This window comes from Papio anubis, chromosome 3 (genome assembly GCF_008728515.1).
Source record: "Papio anubis isolate 15944 chromosome 3, Panubis1.0, whole genome shotgun sequence".
In the NCBI taxonomy this organism is placed as follows: Eukaryota; Metazoa; Chordata; class Mammalia; order Primates; family Cercopithecidae; genus Papio; species Papio anubis.
In genome coordinates, this window is record NC_044978.1 from 114,664,032 (window position 1) to 114,684,586 (window position 20,555).

A 20,555-nucleotide genomic window follows, 5' to 3' on the forward strand; every position below is an offset into this window, starting at 1 on the left:
CCTGAAACAAGTCTTCATTTATTGACTACTTACAGTACAGTGATTTTGCATCTTAGCTGGTAATCAAAGACGGTTCTGTATTAAGAGAAGACATAGTCTCTCTTCCAGATATCACCTGTCAGAAATCTGGGCAAATTTAATTTTAAGAACTAGAATTGCATCTCCTGGTGGCAGTCGTCACCCTGAGAACAGGAACAAGGCAAAGAAACTGTACAGGATTTTGATTCTCCCACACAGGTGCACATAGTTTATTAACGACTATATTTTGAAGCCAGCCATTTTGTCCAATATTTAAATTACAAGCTGTTTTAATATTAAAGCAGAATGTACCGCCACATTGTGACAAAAGTACAGCTTTATCCATAAACCCTTCACACAATTATACATTAAATGCTATTATTTAAGCAAGGCACCCCTACTTGTTCTAAAATATGGGATGTACTACTCCATTAAAAAAGCAAATGAGGAGACTGGTTTTTTTCCTATCTAAAGCTGGTTTAAATTCAAGTGAAGCCATTAATTTTCTTACCAGTCTGGACTGTTCTGACATGTCACTTCACAGTTTTGAGACTAACAAACACCCTTAGGTTTACCCCACACCAAAAAACGCCAGGGCGGGACAGTTCAGACAACTTCGAAGACTAGAATGCCCCCTAAGTAGATAGGCACCAACGTTAAACGCCTTTAGCACAAGGCTTAGAAAGGCAAAACATTTCTAAAGACATAAAACCACCAAATTGTCATTTACACTCACTAAGTTGTGGTATTTATTTTTTGTTTTGATTTTTTAAAATTCCTATCTCTAAGTAATCAAATACAGCAAAATTTAAAACCATTCTGCCAAACCCTACCAGTTCAAAGGTCTGAAACCCTTCTTTGCTTTGGTGAATGTTTGGTTAAAATAAATCACTGTTTTATCCCATGAGAAGTTTTACATCAGAGCACTCAATTCACAGGCGAAAAAAAAAAAAAAAAAGTTACTTTTTAAATGAAAGTGTTTAAAGAACACTGCTGAATATGTAGTCTTTACAATGGGTAACATATCATCTATGAAAACAAACCATTTAATCATATAAAACAAAGACCATATTTTTAAATCAGATTCTGGACAGTTTAAACAAAAATTTTAATTTGTGGTTTATTTCATAATCCCAAACTGGATCTTTCATTTCTTCTTCTAAGCAGTCCACTATGAAACTTTTCTTAGAAGCAATTAACCCAAAACACCAAAATCATTTCCCTAGCAGTTGCCGCTAATAAACCGGAACTGGATATCCCACGTCCAAGAAAGATGTGCAAATGAAATGCTTCTTGCTTCACCCTAAAAATAAAACAAAAAATGTTGCACATTTAGTCAAGATGAAAAAGGACAGCACACATTCCCATACCATTTAAAACTGCAAATTCAAATTTTTCTCCTTTCTAATTTAGTGCAAGTTATCTGATAAACCAAGTTACAGTGAGGAAAACTAGTTAGGCATTAGTGTTTACAGGCTGGTATAAAAAACACAGTTTCAGAATATATTTTAAATAGATTTTAGCTATTATAAGTATTTAACATCACAGAATTGTGGGACTTCATATCCAAAAATAGCAATAGAAGAGGCCGGGTGCAGTGGCTCATGCCTGTAATCCCAGCACTTTGTGAGGCTGAGGTGGAAACATCACGAGGTCTGGAGATCAAGACCATCCAGGCCAACACAATGAAACCCTATCTCTACTAAAATACAAAAAATTGGCGGGGCACGGTGGCTCAAACCTGTAATCCCAGAACTCTGGGAGGTTAAGGCGGGCAGATCAGCTGAGGTCAGGAGTTCGAGACCAACCTGGACAACATGAAGAAACCCTGTCTCTACTAAAAATAAAAAATTAGCCGGGTGTGGTGGCGCATGCCTGTAATCCCAGCTACTCCAGAGGCTGAGACAAGAGAATCACTTGAACCCAGGAGGCGGAGGTTGCAGTGAGCCGAGATCCTGCCATTGCACTCCAGTCTGGGCAACAAGAGAGAAACTCCATCTCAAAAATAAATAAATAAAATAAAATAAAATAAAATACAAAAACTTAGCCGGGCATGGTGGTACACGCCTATAGTTCCAGCTACTCGGTAGGCTGAGGCAGGAGAATCACCTGAACCTGGGAGGCAGAAGTCACAGTGAGCAGAGATCACAGCCTGGGCGACACAGTAAGACTCCATCTCAAAAACAAAAAAAAAAAAACAAAAAAAAAAACAAAAAAAACCTAATAGAATAGGATATAGTAATAGAATGAATGCCCGTGTTTTTTTTGTTCCTTTTTTTTTGAGACAGAGTTTCATTCTATCATTCAGGCTGGCTGGAATGCAGTGGCACAATCTCAGTCACTGCAACCTCCACCTCCCAGATGCAAGTGATTCTCCTGCCTCAGCCTTCCCAGTAGCTGGAACTACAGGTGTGCACCACCACATCCAGCTAATTTTTGTATTTTTAGTAGAGACAGTGTTTCGCCATTTTGGCCAGGCTGGTCTCGAACTCCTGACCTCAGGTGTTCTGCCTGTCTCGGCCTCCTGAAGTAATGGGATTACAGGAGTAAGCCACCACACCCGGCCCCATGTGTTTTCAAGAAATCATTACAGGTAAGTGTCTCAAAAGAGTGAGTCATTACATGTAGAAAAGTGACTGCAATACATCAGTAATACTTAAAATACTTCATGGGAAAAAAAAAGACACCATATATTTAATTGAGGGAAGGAACATCAAGATGTATTAAGCAAATCTCATGTGTAAGTTAACACTATAAAATTATGTACCTCCTACGGCACAAAAAAAAAAATGCCATCTTAGGAAAAGGAAACAGTGACACATTAACTGTGTTTAGGGATGATACACTTTATCCCTACACTGATATACTGTGTTTAGGGATGATACACTCTGGTTTCACATATATCCTTTTAAAAATACCTTAAACCAGAAAATGCCCGGGCGTTGTGACTCACGCCTGTAATCCCAGCACTTTGGGAGGCTGAGGCTATCGGATCACTTGATGTCAGGAGTTCGAGACCAGACTGGTGAAACCTCATCCCTACTAAAAATACGAATATTAGCTGGATGTGGTGGAGACTGCCTGTAATCCTAGCTACTTGGGAGGATGAGGCAGGAGAATCACTTGAACCCGGGAGGTGGGGGTTGCAGTGAGCTGAGATTGCGCCACTGCACTCCACCCTGGGCAAAAAGAGTGAGACTTCATATCAAAAAAAATAAAAATAAAAAAAAAACCTGAGAAAATGGAAAAGGTGTTTAAATTTAAGTGGGAAAATAAAAAGCTAATGCAAGTCATATATCCAGTCTACTACAATTTATAGCTACTAAAGGCAGCTATTTTTTGGCACATAGCATGATGGATGTTGGAAATTATGCATAAAAATTCTACATGGAGACAATGCTCAAAGCTATTATACAAATCATAAGGAATTATGGCTGGGCACAGTGGCTCACCCCTGCAATCCCAGCACTTTGGGAAGCCAAGGCAGGTGAATCACTTGAACCTAGGAGGCAGAGTTCACAGTGAGCCGAGATTGTGCCACTGCAATCCAGCCTGCTCAACAAAGCAAGACTCTGTCTCAAAAAAATTAAAAAACAGGCCGGGCCGGGCGCGGTGGCTCAAGCCTGTAATCCCAGCACTTTGGGAGGCCGAGACAGGCGGATCACAAGGTCAGGAGATCGAGACCATCCTGGCTAACACGGTGAAACCCCGTCTCTACTAAAAAATACAAAAAACTAGCCGGGCGCAGTGGCGGGCACCTGTAGTCCCAGCTACTCGGGAGGCTGAGGCAGGAGAATGGCGTGAACCCGGGAGGCGGAGCTTGCAGTGAGCTGAGATCCGGCCACTGCACTCCAGCCTGGGCGGCAGAGCGAGACTCCCCCCCAAAAAAAAAAAAAAAAAAAAAAAAAAAAGCAAGAAAAAAATCATAATTAATTATATTTCCCAGGAGAATTTTTTTTTTTTGCCCCCAAATCTGAGAAGCCAGAGTGAGAATTTTCATTCCTTATATTGACACTTCAATTATCATTAGTTTGATCTTTATTAAAAAGGAATGGTGCCAGGTGGGCTGGTCACTCTTGTAATTCCAACACTTCGGGAGGCAAAGGCAGCAGGATCACTTAAGGCCAGAAGTTCAAGGCCATCCTGGGCAACATAGTGAGACCCCACCTCTACAAAAAATTAAAAAATTAGCTAGGCAAGGTGGTACACACCTGTAGTCCCCACTACTCAAGAGGCTGAAGTGAGAGAATCACCTGAGCCCAGAAGGTTGAAGCTGCAGTGAGCTATGATCGCACCACTGCTAGCCTGGGCAACAGAGAGAGACCTGGTCCCTAAAAAAATTTGAAAAATAAAAAGAGAATGGTTTCCACCATATTATAAATTAGTGAGTGGATGATTATTAGTTTATCAATACAAAATAATTTCCACGGTTGTACCTCTTTTTTTTTTTTTCTTTGAGTCTCATTCTATTGCCCAGGCTGGAGTGCAGTGGCACAATCTCAGCTCACTGCAACCTCACCCTCCTAGGTTCAAGTCATTCTCCCACTTCAGCCTCCTGAGTAGCTGGGAGTATAGGCACCGGCCTTCATGCCTGGTTAATTTTTGTATTTTTAGTAGACAGGGTTTCACCATGTCGGCCAGGCTGGCTCTAACTCCTGACCTCAGGTGATCCACCCACCTTGGCCTCCCAAAGTGCTGCGATTACAGGTGTTGAGCCACCGCGCCCAGCCCACAGTTTTACCTCTTAAATTTACCTTATTATCTGGAGCCCCTGAAGTCTTATTTTCCTTTTGGACATGAATTCAGGAACAGTTCAATATACCTATGATCTGAGGATAATGAGAAAGATTAGTTTTAAAAAGTTGAAAAGGGAGATCAATTTTACAGCCATTTTTCTCACAGTTCAGACAACAATTCAAACGCTTTGCCCTTTCCTTTCCCTAATTAAAAACAAAATTTAGGCCGGGCGCGGTGGCTCACGCCTGTAATCCCAGCACTTTGGGAGGCCAAGGAGGGAGGAACACCTAAGGAGTTCGAGCCAGCCTGGCCAATATAGTGAAACCCCATCTCTACTAAAAATACAAAAATTAGCCAGTTTGGTGGCAGGTGCCTGTAGTCCCAGCTACTCAGGAGGCTGTGGCAGGAGAATCATTTGAACCCAGGAGGCAGAGGTTGCAGTGAGCCCAGATCACACCACTGCACTACAGACTGGGTGACAGACAACACGCCGTCTCAAAACAACAACAAACAAACAAAATGTAGAACGGACAAACAGGCTGGGTGCGGTGGCTCATGTCTGTAATCCCAGCACTTTGGGAGGTTGAGGCACGGGGATCATTTGAACCCAGGGGTTCGAGACCAGCCTGGCCAACATGGCAAAACCTGTCTCTACTAAAAATACAAAAATGAGTCAGGCACAGTGCTGGGCACCTGTAATCCCAGCTACTCAGATGGCTGAGGCAGGAGAATTGCTTGAACTCAGGAGGCGGAGACTGCGGTGAGCCGAGATGGCACCACTGCATTCCGGCGTGGTTGGCAAAAAAAAAAAGAAAGAAAGAAATCTGCAGGATAATTAGCAGACAAATAAATGTTTTTTAAATTATAGTGTTTTTATCTGTTACGTTTAATTTACTAGTACTAAAAGAATACAAATTTTCCAAGGAAAAATTCTACAATCCCAAAACAGAAAGAGATACTTATAAGCAAAGACAAGCATCAAAAATGACAACGAAAGCCAAAGGCAGGACTTACGAACGTGGGACCGATCCTTGAGCATTGCTGCAACAGCATCCTCATGGGTCTCAAAGTGCACATCAGCTTCTCCAGTGGCCTTCCCGCTGGAGCTGTATTCCATGGTGATTCTAACAGGCTTGAGTGGAGCGAAAAACTAAACGACAAAGGTAGTCAAGAGGAACATGATGGATGTAAGTAAACCCGCCTAGAAGTCTGGTGGCTCATCTTTCTTTCAGACTTTGATTCATACACTTGATACATTTGTTTTTAGGAAATTCCTTTTTTAAGTAGTAACATATTTATACATCTAGTATGTCTTCTGGCTTTTCTACTTTTTCTCAGAACTCAAAGTGACATTTAAAGTACCTGCTCTCAGCGAGCACAGTGGCTCGCACCTGTAACCTCAACACTTTGGGAGGCCAAGACGAGTGGATCACTTGAGGTCAGGAGATCAAGACCAGCCTGGCCAACACGGTGAAACCCCATCTCTACTGAAAATACACAAATTAACCAGGCATGGTGGCACGTGCCTGTAATCCCAGCTACTCGGGAAACTGAGGCGGGACAAATGCTTGAACCCGGGAGGCAGAAGTTGCAGTGAGCCAAGTTCAAGCCACTGCACTCCAGCCTGGGCGACACGGCAAGACTCTGTCACAAAAAAAAAAAAAAAAGAGGCCGGGCGCGGTGGCTCAAGCCTGTAATCCCAGCACTTTGGGAGGCCGAGACGGGCGGATCACGAGGTCAGGAGATCGAGACCATCCTGGCTAACACGGTGAAACCCCATCTCTACTAAAAATACAAAAAAAAAAACTAGCCGGGCGAGGTGGCGGGAGCCTGTAGTCCCAGCTACTCGGGAGGCTGAGGCAGGAGAATGGCGTAAACCCGGGAGGTGGAGCTTGCAGTGAGCTGAGATCCGGCCATTGCACTCCAGGCCGGGCGACAGAGCGAGACTCCGTCTCAAAAAAAAAAAAAAAAAAAGAGAGAGAGAAAAAAAAGTAATACCAAGCCACATTTTTCAGCTACAGGAAAAGCAGCAAGCCTTGCAACCAGGAAGATGCCGTCTTACTATCCAAAGATAACACAGAAACACTACGTATTTTCTTCTCTACCATCCCCAAATTAATACAAGTTTCATTTTAGAACTTTTGTTCAAATCTATTGAGACTCAGTATCTTACTGCCACACACGTTTATAATGTCTTGGGCATTGGCTTGGAAAGGTAATCCTCTCATGTGGACAAAATGCAGAGAAGACATAGTTCCAAAATCAGCAGCCTCTGGAAGCTTTTCTGGCACCTCCTTAGGCAATTCTGAGAGGTGGAACAGAAAGCACTGTTAAAACATAACAGCTTCAAGGGTTATTAACAGATTCTAATTAGGTATGACTTCTATGTCCAAATCCTCAATTCCTCTTAAGAGCTTTAAAAGCCAAAATGATCTGAAACTTCTGCCACTTAACAAATATCACCTGAACACCCATAAGCACTGAATGCCTCAGACCACTACCAGTTTAAGAACTTACCCCTTTCTGTAACAACAGAGAGCAGATAAAATGATTATGAATTAAACCCTAAAAGAGACTTTCTAGATTATAGGTACTAAAAAGAAAAAAAAGGAACAAAGGCTGGGCATGGTAGCTCACACTTGTAATCCTAACACCATGAAAGGCTGAAGTAGGAGAATCACTTGAGCCCAGGAGTTCGAGACCAGCCTGGGCAACACAGTGAGACACTGTCTCTACAAAAAAAAAAAGACGCCGGGTGCGGTGGCTCACGCCTGTATTCCCAGCACTTTGGGAGGCTGAGGCAGGTGGATTACAAGGTCAGGAGATCGAGACCATCCTGGCTAACACAGTGAAACCCCGTCTCTACTAAAAATGCCAAAAATTAGCCAGGTGTGGTGGCGGGCACCTGTAGTCCCACCTACTTAGGAGGCTGAGGCAGGAGAATGGCATGAACCCGGGAGGCAGAGCCTGCAGTGAGCCGAGATCCGGCCACTGCACTCCAGCCTGGGCGACAGAGCAAGACTCCATCTCAAAAATAAATAAATAAATAAATAATTAAAAAAAGAAAAAGAAAAATAACTTAGCTGGACATGGTGATGCATGTCTATAGTTCCAGCTACTCAGGAGGCTGGGGTGGAAGAACTGCCTGAGCCCAGGAGTTCAAGGTTGCAGTGAGCCATGATTGTGCCACTGCACTCCAGAATGGGCCACAGAACAAGACCTTGTCTCAAAAAACTATATATATACATACACACACACACACATATATATATAGTGACAAGATAATCCCAGGGTACCAGTTTAAAAAGCATCTATCAAACTTAAAAGATTCCAAATGTTGCTCTGAGTTAGGAATCAAAGAAATAATTAAATCCAGAAGCAAACAAAAATCCTTACTTCTGGTGGGCACAGTGGCTCATGCCTGTAATCCCAGCACTTTGGGAGGCAGAGGCAGGCGGATCCCCTGAGGTCAGTAGTTCAACACCAGCCTGGCCAACATGGGGAAACCCTGTCTCTACTAAAAATATAAAACCTAGCCGGCCACAGTGGCAGGCACCTGTACTCCCAGCTACTTGGGAGGCCGAGGCAGGAAAATGGCGTGAACCCAGGAGGCGGAGCTCGCAGTGAGCGGAGATCTCCCCACTGCACTCCAGCCTGGGCGACAGAGCAAGACTCTGTCTCAAAAAAAAAAAAAAAAAATCCTTACTTCAGTCAATATTCCTGCTCATTACCCAAATCTTCCCCCATCTTAATTTAAATATTGACATTTTACTTCCTTTTATCACATTTTTACTACCCAGCTTTTGATATAATAATAAAAATGATTAAATTAAAAACCTAGCAAAATAATTAAGTCTTTCTGCATATACTCAAAGCATGTACTATACTCAAAGACCTATTAAATCTGTAGGCCTGGTGTGTTGGCTCACACCTGTAATTCCAGCACTTTAGGAGGCTGAAGCAGGTGGATCAGTCGAGGTCAAGAGTTCCAGACCAGCCTGGCCAACATGGCGAAACCCTGTCTCTACTAAAATTATAAAAATTAGCTGGGCGTGGTGGCATGCACCTGTAGTCCCAGCTACTCAGGAGGCTAAGGCAGGAGAATCGCTTGAACCCGGGAGGTAGAGGTTGCAGTCAGCCAGGATTGCACCACTGCGCTCCAGCCTGGCAACAGAGTGAGACTCTGTCTCAAAAAAAAAATTTTTTTTTCGCAAAATCCAAAACATTCAAGATAGAACCAATGAGTCTCAAGAAGAGACAGGACCTTACCTATTTCCTTCTCATTTTCAAAAGCTGTCATGGGTCGAATATCCTCATTTACTTCATGTTCTTCAAAGACCATTTCTGGCTCAGTTATATACTTAGCAGTAGGAGAAGATGCGATTTTCTTTCCCTTATGAGAACCAACATGTGTTCGAACTTCATTCCTTCTGCTTGGAAATATCTCGATGTATCTATGTCAAAGAAAAAGTGAACAGGCACAAATGGTGCAAAGTAACTTTATACTGAACTCACTTAAAATAAACATGTATACATTATATTTCCAACAGCTTATGAAACACAGGTGTCCACACAGGTGTCCAAAGATAACAGGTAGGGAAAAGTAATAATGGATGCAGATAGTAGCCCATGAAAACATAAAACAGTAGGTCACTGATTTAAGTTTTTGCACCAAGGTAACACTTTTTCTTCATACACATTTTAACAATATTTTCTACTCTGTTTTGCTTCATGAGAACTATGCTTACGTTAACTGTGTACACAGAGAAAATTAATCTCATAAGGGTTTTTTAAACAGCTGGTTAACAATCTCTTGAAGCCTTGAAATTCAATTCTGTGCAAATTAATCACATCTGTATAAGATATTAAAAGTCACAGTAAAAGAAGAGCTAACTTCCCAGAACTTCACTAAAAGGCTAATGAGAATTCAAGAACTAAGTATCAATTATGACTTGCTATCACTGTGGAGGGGACTATCTATTAAACCCAAGCTTCTGGAACAATTTTTTTTTTTTTTGAAACTTGGGTTTCTTGCTGTCACCCAAGATGGAGTGCAGCGGTGTGAACATGGCTCACTGCAGCCTCAACCTCCTAGACTCAAGTGATCTTCCTGCCTCAGCCTCCCAAGTAGCTGGGGACTACTGCCGCCTGCCACCACACACTGCTACATTTTGTATTTTTTATTTTTGTAGACATGGGTTCTTGCCATGTTGCCCAGGTTGCTCTTGAACTCCTGGGCTCAAGTGATTCTACCCACTTCAGCCTCCCAACGTGCTGGGATTACAGGTATTGGCTACCACACCCAGCACAGTTTTCTTTTTCTTAACATGGCTTTCTAAACTAAGAGTTATAAAAATAGCTTGTGTTTACAAATCTATAAAGATTAGATGTGCACTACTTCTTTAAAAAAAATCTTTGAGCCTGGACAACAAAGTGAGACACTATCTCAACAAAAGTTTTTTGTTTTTTTTTTAATTAGCCAGGAGGCCAGGTGCAGTGGCTCACACCTGTAATCCCAGTACTTTGGGAGGCTGAGGCAGGTGGTTCACTTGAGCTCAGGAGTTTGAGACCAGCTTGGGCAACACGCAAAACCCCGTCTCTACAAAAATACAAGAATTAGCTGGGTGTGGTGGCATGCACCTGCAGTCCCAGCTACTTGGGAGGCTGAAGTGGGAGGACTGCTTGAGCCCAGGAGGCCACAGCTGCAGAGAGCTGTATCACTCAACTGCACTCCAGTGAGGTTAACAGAGTAAGGCTCTGTCTAAAATTAGCCAGGCATGGTGATGCATGCCTGTGGTACCACCTACAAGGAAAGCTGAGGTGGGAAGACTGCTTGAGCCCAGGAGGTCAAGGTGTTTGTGCCACTGCACTCCAGGCTGGGTGACAGAGCAAGATCCTGTCTCAAGAAACTAAAAAACCTTTGAACCACTTCTATCAGTAGATCCTGAAACACTGCCTTTGGAATGGCTATTTTGTTTACTTCAAAGGAGCTGATTTAAAAGGCCAGAAAACAGCAAAAAAAGTAACCCAACAGTGATTTAACATTTGACATTTTAAACTGTACCTCCAAAACTAAAGTTAAAATACAAACGAACCCACTTATCATCATGTGCATCATGATGTGATGTCAACATGAGATACTGTACAAGACAACTGATCTAATTTCTTCAAAAGTCAATTGCTTTTAAAAAGAGGGAGGGAATAAGTAAGGGGGATTTGCTCTAGTTCAAGAGAATCAGTGGTCAGGTGCAGTGGCTCACACCTGTAATCCCAGCGTTTAGGGAGGCCAAAGTGGGAGATCACTTGAGCCCATGAGTTTGAGGCCAGTCAGGGCAACACAGCAAGACCCCACCTACACACACACACACACACACACACACACACACAGAGCGAGGTGTGGTGGCACATGCCTACAGTTCTAGCTAGTTGGTAGGGTGAGGCGAGAAGACTGCTTGAGCCCAGGAATTCAAGGCTGTAGTGAGCTATCATCATGCTACTGCACTCCAGCCTGGGTGACAGAATGAGATCCTGTGTCTTAAAAGAAAAAAATACACAGAGAACTATGGACATAACAATCAAATGCAGTGTGTAGACCTTATCTGGATTCTGTTTCAAAAAAGATATTTTTGTCCGGTGTGGTGGCTCACACCTGTAATCCCAACACTTTTGGAGGTGGAGGTGGGTGGATGACTTGAGTCCGGGAGTTGTAGACTAGCCTGGCCAACATGGTGAAACCCCGTCTCTACTAAAAATACAAAACTTAGCTGGGCGTGGTGGCGCATGCCACTAGTTCCAGCTACTCAGGAGGCTGAGGCAGGAGGATCACTTGAACCTGGGAGGCAGAGAGAGGTTGCGGTGAGCCAAGATCACGCCACTGCACTCCAGCCTAGGCAGCAGAGTGAGACTCCGTTGCCAAAAAAAAAAAAAAAAAGGATATTTTTGGTATAAATGGAAAAATATTATGAACTGTTATTAGATAACATACTATTGATAACGGTGTTAGATATAACATTGAAATTATGTAAAAAAAATTTTTTTTTACAGATGTATACTAAAAAAAACCAGATGAAGCAAATATAACAGATGTTATATTTTATATATAAATGTGTTAATCTAGCTGCTCTAGGTACACTGTCTATGGGTTAGTCCTGCTCCACAAGGAGCAGTCAAAAAAAAATTGTTAATCTAAATTATGGGCATTTGATGGCTCACTACACTACTCTCTCTACTTTTCTATGTTTGGATAACTTTACAGTCATATTACAGCACATTCGTCAAAATGACTTGATGTGTGACACTTGTGCATCATTAATATCTGCTTTACTCACCGATTACCAATTTCTTCCCTGTGTTTCAACAGGGCTTGGTTGGCCATTTCTGGTTCTTCAAATTGCACATAGGCTTCCCCTGTTTTTCGTCTCCCTCTGTAGTCCATCACAAAAGTAATGTCAACTATATGCAGTCCTAGAACACGAAAAGAGTTTAGTGCTACTAGCAGGTTTTTTTATCCTTAGAATTAACACCATCATTCAAATACTAATAAAATTTTTATTCTGTTTTGCCAGTCCCAAAACTGAATACATGCTTGATAGGAAAAAATTTATTACGCAGTCAAAAGTCAGTAACACCTACATACCCATATCTCCAGAATAGGTAGGGTCCAAGAAGCCCACTCAAAACATACAATTCTCCCCATCTTTTTTTTTTTTTTTTTTTTTTTTTTTTTGCTGTTAATTATATACTAGGAAACAACAGAAATCATAGACTTCACTGTTAATGGTTCTAGGAATTAGATAATACCTTTAAATTATATAAATTGTTATTGTCTTACACAAATATAGCCAATTATGAGAAGTTACTTCCTTCAATAGTAAAACCCTCACAAAATTATTTTGAAATCTGACTTCCCTCCTAAAATCTGCCTGATAGAAAACACATATAAAATCTATAAATATTAGAAATTTAAGTGAAGAGCTCTCCCCTAAAGAACCTAATATAACTGCATGCTATTGCCCAGAAAGAGGCTCATCTCAGATATAGAAGATAACAAGGGGAAAAAGATATGAGCTCCCAAGCATAATATAACTGCAAAGTACCTGCAAAGAAATCTACAATGTCTTTCTCATTGCAACTGTAAGGAAGTCCTCTCAAACGAACCACACCATCATTTACCACAGGTGAAGATTTGACCTGCAAGCTCTTCATTAAGGCATCCACATCTTCATTGTTTATCTCATACACTACGAAGAAAAAACACAAAAGGGATGAAAATTTACATAACAAAGGAACAAACCCATTTAAAAATATCATTACAACTTGGTGGGTTATCCAAGAATTCAAAAACTAATTCTTTTAATCTTTATGCACTTCTCTAGAGAAAATAACAAATGACATTTATCGCATATTTACCATGCAGGCATAACTTCTTTAATTCTCACAGCTTGTAAGATACTTGTCAGCCGGGTACAGTGGCTCACGCCTGTAATCCCAGAACTTTAGGAGGCCAAGGCGGGTGGATCACCTGAGGTCAGGAGTTTGAGACCAGCCTGACCAATATGGTAAAACCCCATCTCTAATAAAAATACAAAAATTAGCTGGGTATCATTTGCCTGTAGTCCCAGCTACTTGGGAGGCTGAGACAGGAGAATTGCTTGAACCCAGGAGGTAGAGGTTGCAGTGAGCTGAGATCACGCCACTGCACTCCAGCCTGGATGACAGAGCGAGACTCCATCCCGAAAAAAAAAAAAAGATTAACTTGGTCAATATTCTCATAAGAAAGTTTATCTATGTTTTATTCTCACAACCTATAAAAGAATGCATTCATACAATCTAAATACTTCATTATTAAGGATCAAACAAAAACTGCCTTGAAAAGTATAAAACCTAATGCAATGAACCCAAAATGTCAAAATCTGACTTCACATACCTTCCACATACCGCTGGCCCATGTACATGCGGTGCTTCTCTAAGGCTTTCTGCACATCCTGCTCTGACTCCATTTCAATTAAGGCATCACCCCTTCGTTTCCCATCTCTATTTAGGAGGAAATGTATTCCATTCTCACCGTTGCGGATTCTGCAGTCTAAAAGTGTATGAGCAAAATCAATTGAAAACAGAAATCAAACTTTTAGCTCAATTATGTAAGTCATGAGAATGCAATTTTCCAACAAACCAGGAAACAAGTGTCATATTCCTTACACAAATCCCCATCTCTTAAGCCATCCAAACACCAATAAGAATTTAGTCTCTAAAACCTTCCAAGTAGAAAAGATAAGCAAATCTTAGCACAGAAGCTTATGATCTCCTTCCTGATCTTTAAATGGCAAATAAGGATAGGCCCAACACAAAATTCATTATTTCTATTCCAATGTTTCTACAATCACTTAAGGAAATACAATATAGTTAAATTCATACATAAGTGTCTTCCTTTAAAATCATATCCATAGGACTCTAAAGTATTTCCTCTAAGAATAATTTTATTACCATAATTTAATTTTTTTTTGTTTTTGTAGAAAGGGGGTCTCATTTTGTTGCCCAGGCTGGTCTTGAACTCTTGGGCTTAAGCAATCCTCCCACCTTAGCCTCCCAAAGTGCTGGGATTACAGGCATCAGCCACCACGCCTAGCCTTTTTGCCCTTTTCATACTGCATACTTTTTATAATGGGAGTAAGTCCAAGATATAAGTGGCCAAGAGGCTTTAAAAAATGTTTGACCAGGCTCACTCCGGGCATACTACCTAGGAGTTACTCCTGCTCCACAAGCAGCAGCTAACAAAATGAATGAAATAGCCAGGCGTGGTGGCTCATGCCTGTAATCCCAGCACTTTGGGAGGCCAAAGTGGTGGATCATCTGAGGTCAGGCGTTTGAGACCAACCTGGCCAACATGGCGAAACCCTGTCTCTACTAAAAATACAAAAATTAGCCAGGCATAGTGGCAGGTGCCTGTAGTCTCAGCAACTCAGGAGGCAGAGGCAGGAGAATCGCTTGAACCCAGGAGGCGGAGGTTGGAGTGAGTCGAGACTGCGCGAGACTGCACTCCAGCCTAGGTGACAGAGCGAGACTCCATCTCAAAAAATAATAATAAATAAATCATAGTCAGATACAGAAACTAAAAAAAAATCCCAGATACATAAACTCTCCAAACATGGTACTAAGAGAACTTTATTCCTTGATACTAAGTGACCTTCTATTCTAAATGTCTGTATTACATAAATAGTCACTCTTAATTCCATATTTCCACTGACAGGCTTGACTTTTTGATATGTATATGTTAATACCACAGAGAAAAATAATTTCAAACCATGCAATTTTGTTTTTTAACTTTTTTCAGTACATGTACAGGACTGTTACACAGGTAAACCATGTGTTACAGGAGGCTTGGTATACAGATCACGTAGTTACCCAGGTAGCAAGCATAGTACCCAATAGCTTTTATTTTTCTTTTTGAGAAGAGTCTTTATCTCTGTCGCCAAGACTGGAATGCAGTGGTGTGATCTCAGCTCACTGCAACCTCCTCCTCCTGGATTCAAGCGATTCTCCTGCCTCAGCCTCCCGGGTAGCTGGGACTATGGGAGCGTGCCACCATGCCTAGCTAATTTTTTTTGTATTTTTAGGAAAGATGGGTTTTCACCGTGTTAGCCAGGATGGTCTCGATCTCCTGACCTCATGATCCGCCTGCCTCGGCCTTCCAAAGTGCTGGGATTACAGGCGTGAGCCACTGCACCCGGCCCCGATAGGTATTTTTTAATCCTCTCCCCCACCCTCCAGTTGGCCCTGGTGTCTGTTGTTCCCCTTTATGTCCATGTGTTCTCATTGTTTAGCTCCCACTTGTAAGTGAAAATATACAGTATTTAGTTTAATGTTCCATGTTAGTCTGCTTAGGATAATGGTCTCCAGCACCACCCACATTGCTGCAAAGGATATAATCTCGTTCTTTGTTATGGCTGCATAATATTCCATCATACCAGCCAGGCGCAGTGGCTCAGGCCTGTAATCCTAGCACTTAGGGAGACAGGCAGATCATGAGATCACCAGGTCAGGAGATCGAGATCATCCTGGCTAACACGGTGAAACCCCGTCTCTACCAAAAACACAAAAATTAACCGGGCATGGTGGTGATCGCTACTAGGGAGGCTGAGACAGGACAATGTCATGAACTCAGGAGGCAGAGCTTGCAGTAAGCCAAGATCGTGCCACTGCACTCCAGCCTGGGTGACAGAGCAAGACTCTGTCTCAATAAATAAATAAAATTCCATTATACTATGTAGTCTTAACATTACATATTATAAATTAATATATAACATTAATTATATTATATATTTATATATAATCATATATTATATAGTATTAACTAAACATAATTACATATAATTATATATTATATAATATAAAACTTATGTTGCATATAAATATTAACATATCACTAATAATTATATAATTAATTATATAATAAATGTATAATTATTAATATATTAACATATTAATATATTAAAATACAAATTATATGTATGCTATATATAATTATATATATTATAGGCCTGAGCCTGTTATATATGTAAAAGTTAATAAATTATATATTATATTACATATATTAACTAATTATAACGTTAATATATTCATTAATATGTTTATATTAATTACATATATCAATTATATATTAATATATTAGCATTAAATAACTTTTGTTGCATTCAAAGTCTTTATATATATGTAAATTGAGACAGTCTCACAGTGTTGCCCAGTATGGTATGGAATTACTGGCCTCAAGCTATCCTCCCACCTGGGCCTCCCAAAGTGCTGGGATTACAGGCCTGATCCACTGCCCCTGGCCCAAAGTCTTTCAATTTGTTACATACTGCAAACAGTACACATGGTATCACTTGGTATATGCAACCAACCAGAATGAGACAGTTCCCAACCATCAAAAAGGAAGTTGACAGTGTAGTCTGATATGGATTTGTAGCACTACCTTTTATTCAGACAAAATCACATACTTAAAATATACCTATCTGCTTGTGAGAAACAATATAAGGGAAAAAAATAAATAAATAAAACATACATAAAATATACCTGAGAAAAAGTTAAGCACATCTTCCATAGTGCATGACCAGGGCAGTCCTTGAGCTCGAATGAGATAGACATCATCCACTTCCTCTTCTAACTTGGATGGGGCCAATTCATACTCAGGCGGTGGTGGAAGGTCTTCCAGGTAAGTAGTTTTGGACTCCTTCCAAGGGAAATGAAGAATTGTAAAAATAGTTACATTTACAGGTAAAAAATGTAAAAAAAAAAATTGTTAGAAAATGTTTATTCTACAAACTAATATTCTAGATATTATTTCAGAGGCAAAAAGTAAACTTCACCAATCTAACCCATCCTGTTTTGGCTTCAATTGTACATCCAAAAGCCGTAAGCAGGTATATCCTAAAGGTTTGGCAGGACATAAATTTCATGCAGGGTTTGTTTTAAAATTCATGGACCCCAAATTATAGCTAACAATAGTGTAGTTAAGGCAACACAAGAAAGGTCCCAACAATTTGACAAATATTTGATTGCCCCTACACACAGTGTTTGCCCTCATCTGAAATAGCTATCTAGAATACGACAAGCATACAAGATGAGACGCTGAGTGCTATAATATACAAAATACTACAGGAATTCAAATCAGAGGACTAACAGAAGAATCAGGACGTGACATGAGATCGGCCTTGAAGGAAGGACAGAATTGTTAGAAGGATATAAAAGATAGGATATTCCAGTTTGAAGGTGAGAGAAAGAAGCAGTACGACCAAAGGACCATTTGAAAAACAGCAATTAATTTCAATTAATTCCGTTTAAATTAGGAGCCAAAGAAGGTGACCTCGCAAAAGGAAGCTGGTACCATAGAGCAGAGGGCCTTGAGTGTGGAGCTCAATGTGTCTTCTTCACTTGGTAGGCAAAGGGAATTTAACAAAAGACACTGAGGACTGTGTAAATCAACAAGATAGGATGCCTTGGGAAGATTCCTCTGTCAGCTGGTATGCCAGATCAAGTGATTAAGGGAAAGATCTTAAAGGCAACAGCAGCAGTGTGAGGCTAAAGACTTGTAAAGTCTCTCTTATCGGATTAGGTAAAACTGGAATTTAGTAAGAATGGCCGGGCGCGGTGGCTCAAGCCTGTAATCCCAGCACTTTGGGAGGCCGAGACGGGCGGATCACGAGGTCAGGAGATCGAGACCATCCTGGCTAACACAGTGAAACCCCGTCTCTACTAAAAATACAAAAACTTAGCCGGGCGAGGTGGCAGGCGCCTGTAGTCCCAGCTACTCGGGAGGCTGAGGCAGGAGAATGGCGTGAACCCGGGAGGCAGAGCTTGCAGTGAGCTGAGATCCGGCCACTGCACTCCAGCCTGGGTGACAGAGCGAGACTCCGTCTCAAAAAAAAAAAAAAAAAAAAAAAAAAAAGAATCCACCAAGCACTACAACCATAACCTAAGAAGACAACTCAGGCTTTAAGACTTGCACTCTACTGGGCTAGGTGCGGTGGCTAACGCCTGTAATCCCAGCACTTTAGGAGGCCAAGGTGGGCGAATCACGAGGTCAGGAGTTCAAGACTAGCCTGGCCAACATGGTGAAACCCCATCTCCACTAAAAATACAAAAAATTAGCTGGGTGTAGTGGCGTATGCCTGTAATCCCAGCTACTCGGGAGGCTGAGGCAGGAGAATCGCTTGAACCCGGGGGCTGGAGGTTTCAGTGAGCTGAGATCTCGGCATTTCACTCCAGCCTGGGCTACAGATCAAGACTCCGTCTCAAAAAAAAAAAAAGAAAAAAAAGACTGCACTCTACTGGACTAAGGACAGAGATATCTTTGTACTATCAATCATTTTTTTTTTTTTTTGAGACGGAGTTACGCTCTTGTCGGCCAGACTAGAGTGCAATGGCGCAATCAGCCTCCCGAGTAGCTGGGATTACAGGCGCCTGCCACCATGCCCGGCTTTTTTGCGTTTTTTAGTAGAGATGGAGTTTCACCATGTTGGTCAGGCTGGTATCGAACTCCTGACCTCAGGTGATCCACTCGCCGCAGCCTCCCAAAGTGCCGCGCCCGGCCCTATCTATAATTTTCATGAAGGCTTAATGTTTAGTTTTAAGGAACAAATGTAAGCAGTGTCTAACACATAGATGCTCTACAGATACCACTGCCTCAATTTCACAGAAAAAAAAAGAGAAGCTAGCTCACAAAGGTTTATTAGAGATTGTTTTGTTGTGGTTTTTGTAGACAACTTTCCCTATTTTTCCAGAATTCCATAAGCATCACAAGCTTTTACAGAAAAAGGCAGCGGAAAGTATTGGGCCAGGATTCTAATCAATTAGCTCAGCCACTGGCAGACAGCAGCCATGCTGATGAGCCTCCCAGTCTCCCTAAGTTAAAGGAGAAGCACAAATTGAATTCAGATAAATATGACCCAAAGAATCAGGGGCTGGGTAGTTAAAAAGTGTGCAGACACTTCCCAGATGCCACATAACAATAAGAGAAAGGTTCATCTACAAGACACAAAATATTTGCAATCTGAGTTAAGCACATACCGACTTTTCTAAAAAATAAAGAAAAAATGGAAAGGAAAACATTGTAAATTCATTCCTGGGACCCCAAATTGTGTCCTCAACCCTCAATGCTCCCTCCCCTTCACCCCCTCCCACCAACAGCTAAACCTCCAAACTGCTTTCCCAGACGAAGCGACACACAGTCCTAAAAGACCTTCTGTACGAGTGGAGTTGCAGAGGTGACCTTCAGTAAACCGGGACAGCTCGTCTTTCTCTGGGGACAGGACAGGGAAGGGCGCGATGGGGACAGGTTCCTTCCCTACAAGCCAGCCCACGCAACTGTGTGCGCGCACCTTCTCAGCCGCGGCCGACCGAGAGGCGCCGAGGGCCGCCCAGGCCTAGCGCTCAGGCTGCACGGAAACCCCCAACCCTCGGCAGGCTCCGGCCTCGCAACTTCACAACCTGCTGGTGGAAAGCAAAAGGGATGCGAGGTGGGCGCGTCAGCAGCCTCACGAAACCTACCATGGGCCCGGCGGGGAACAAGGCCTCAACATTCACCCCAGCCACACTTAAACTGCCCAACAGACCCAGAATCGAGGGGAGAACAAATCAAGGAGAAAACCCGACGCCTAGGAGCGCTTCCCTTGTTCCGGGGCCCAATAGGAGCACAGGGCGGACGGGGGAGGGTGTGCGGCGCGAGTCGCGGATCCCCGGGCGCGCCAGCGAAGTGCACACGGAGGGGCGCGGGGGCGCGGGGGCGCGTGCGCGCAGCCCGGGAGGGGTCTAGCGCCAGGTCCCTAGCGGCGCCCACGTACCTGGCTGTAGCTACGCGTCGGGCCCGCGGCCGCCGCCAGCGACTGCGGCAGCAGAGGGGCACGGAGGGCAGGGTAGGCCGCGGCGGCCGCCGCCGCGGCAGAGGTGGCCACAGGGGAAGGCCCCGCCAGCCTCCCGGGAGGCACAGGCCCGGTCTGGAGGCCACGCGTCTGGGAGGCAGCGGCCGCGGCGGCCCCGAGCAGCAGCAGGAGGCGGCGGCGGCCCGAGACGCCCGACGGGATAGAGCCAGCGGCAGAGTAGAAGGGCAGGCAGGCGGCGCCAGTGCGTCGGCAGCTGCTGCAGTTACAGCCGCAGCCCCGGAGCAGCGCCCCGAGTACCCAGCGCGTGCCGGCCATGGACTCCGGAGGCTGCGTGGGGCCTGTAGGCAGCTGCGGCTGCAGCGCTAGTGGAGCGGAAGTGGAATCCAGGGCCGGTTGGGGGTGGGGGTGCCGGGAACATGCGCCGCG

At 42.9% G+C, this 20,555-nt stretch overlaps 1 protein-coding gene across 2 annotated transcripts; it reads right to left on the bottom strand.

Moving 5' to 3' along the window:
* On the bottom strand, nucleotides 1–20,555 carry GRSF1 (G-rich RNA sequence binding factor 1). Of its 2 annotated transcripts, none has more exons than XM_009206972.2 (10): nucleotides 20,091–20,555; nucleotides 16,825–16,981; nucleotides 13,682–13,837; nucleotides 12,852–12,995; nucleotides 12,084–12,219; nucleotides 9,025–9,209; nucleotides 6,939–7,060; nucleotides 5,770–5,905; nucleotides 4,773–4,847; nucleotides 1–1,321 (listed from the first exon to the last, which is right to left on the bottom strand). In XM_009206972.2, exons 1-9 carry the CDS (start codon nucleotides 20,442–20,444, stop codon nucleotides 4,798–4,800), a joined length of 1,440 nt encoding a protein of 479 aa, XP_009205236.1. In that variant the 5' UTR covers nucleotides 20,445–20,555; the 3' UTR covers nucleotides 1–1,321; nucleotides 4,773–4,797. The 2 variants fall into 2 exon arrangements, with proteins under 2 accessions (XP_009205236.1, XP_009205237.1); XM_009206973.2 differs by lacking the exon at nucleotides 20,091–20,555 and adding an exon at nucleotides 19,798–19,958.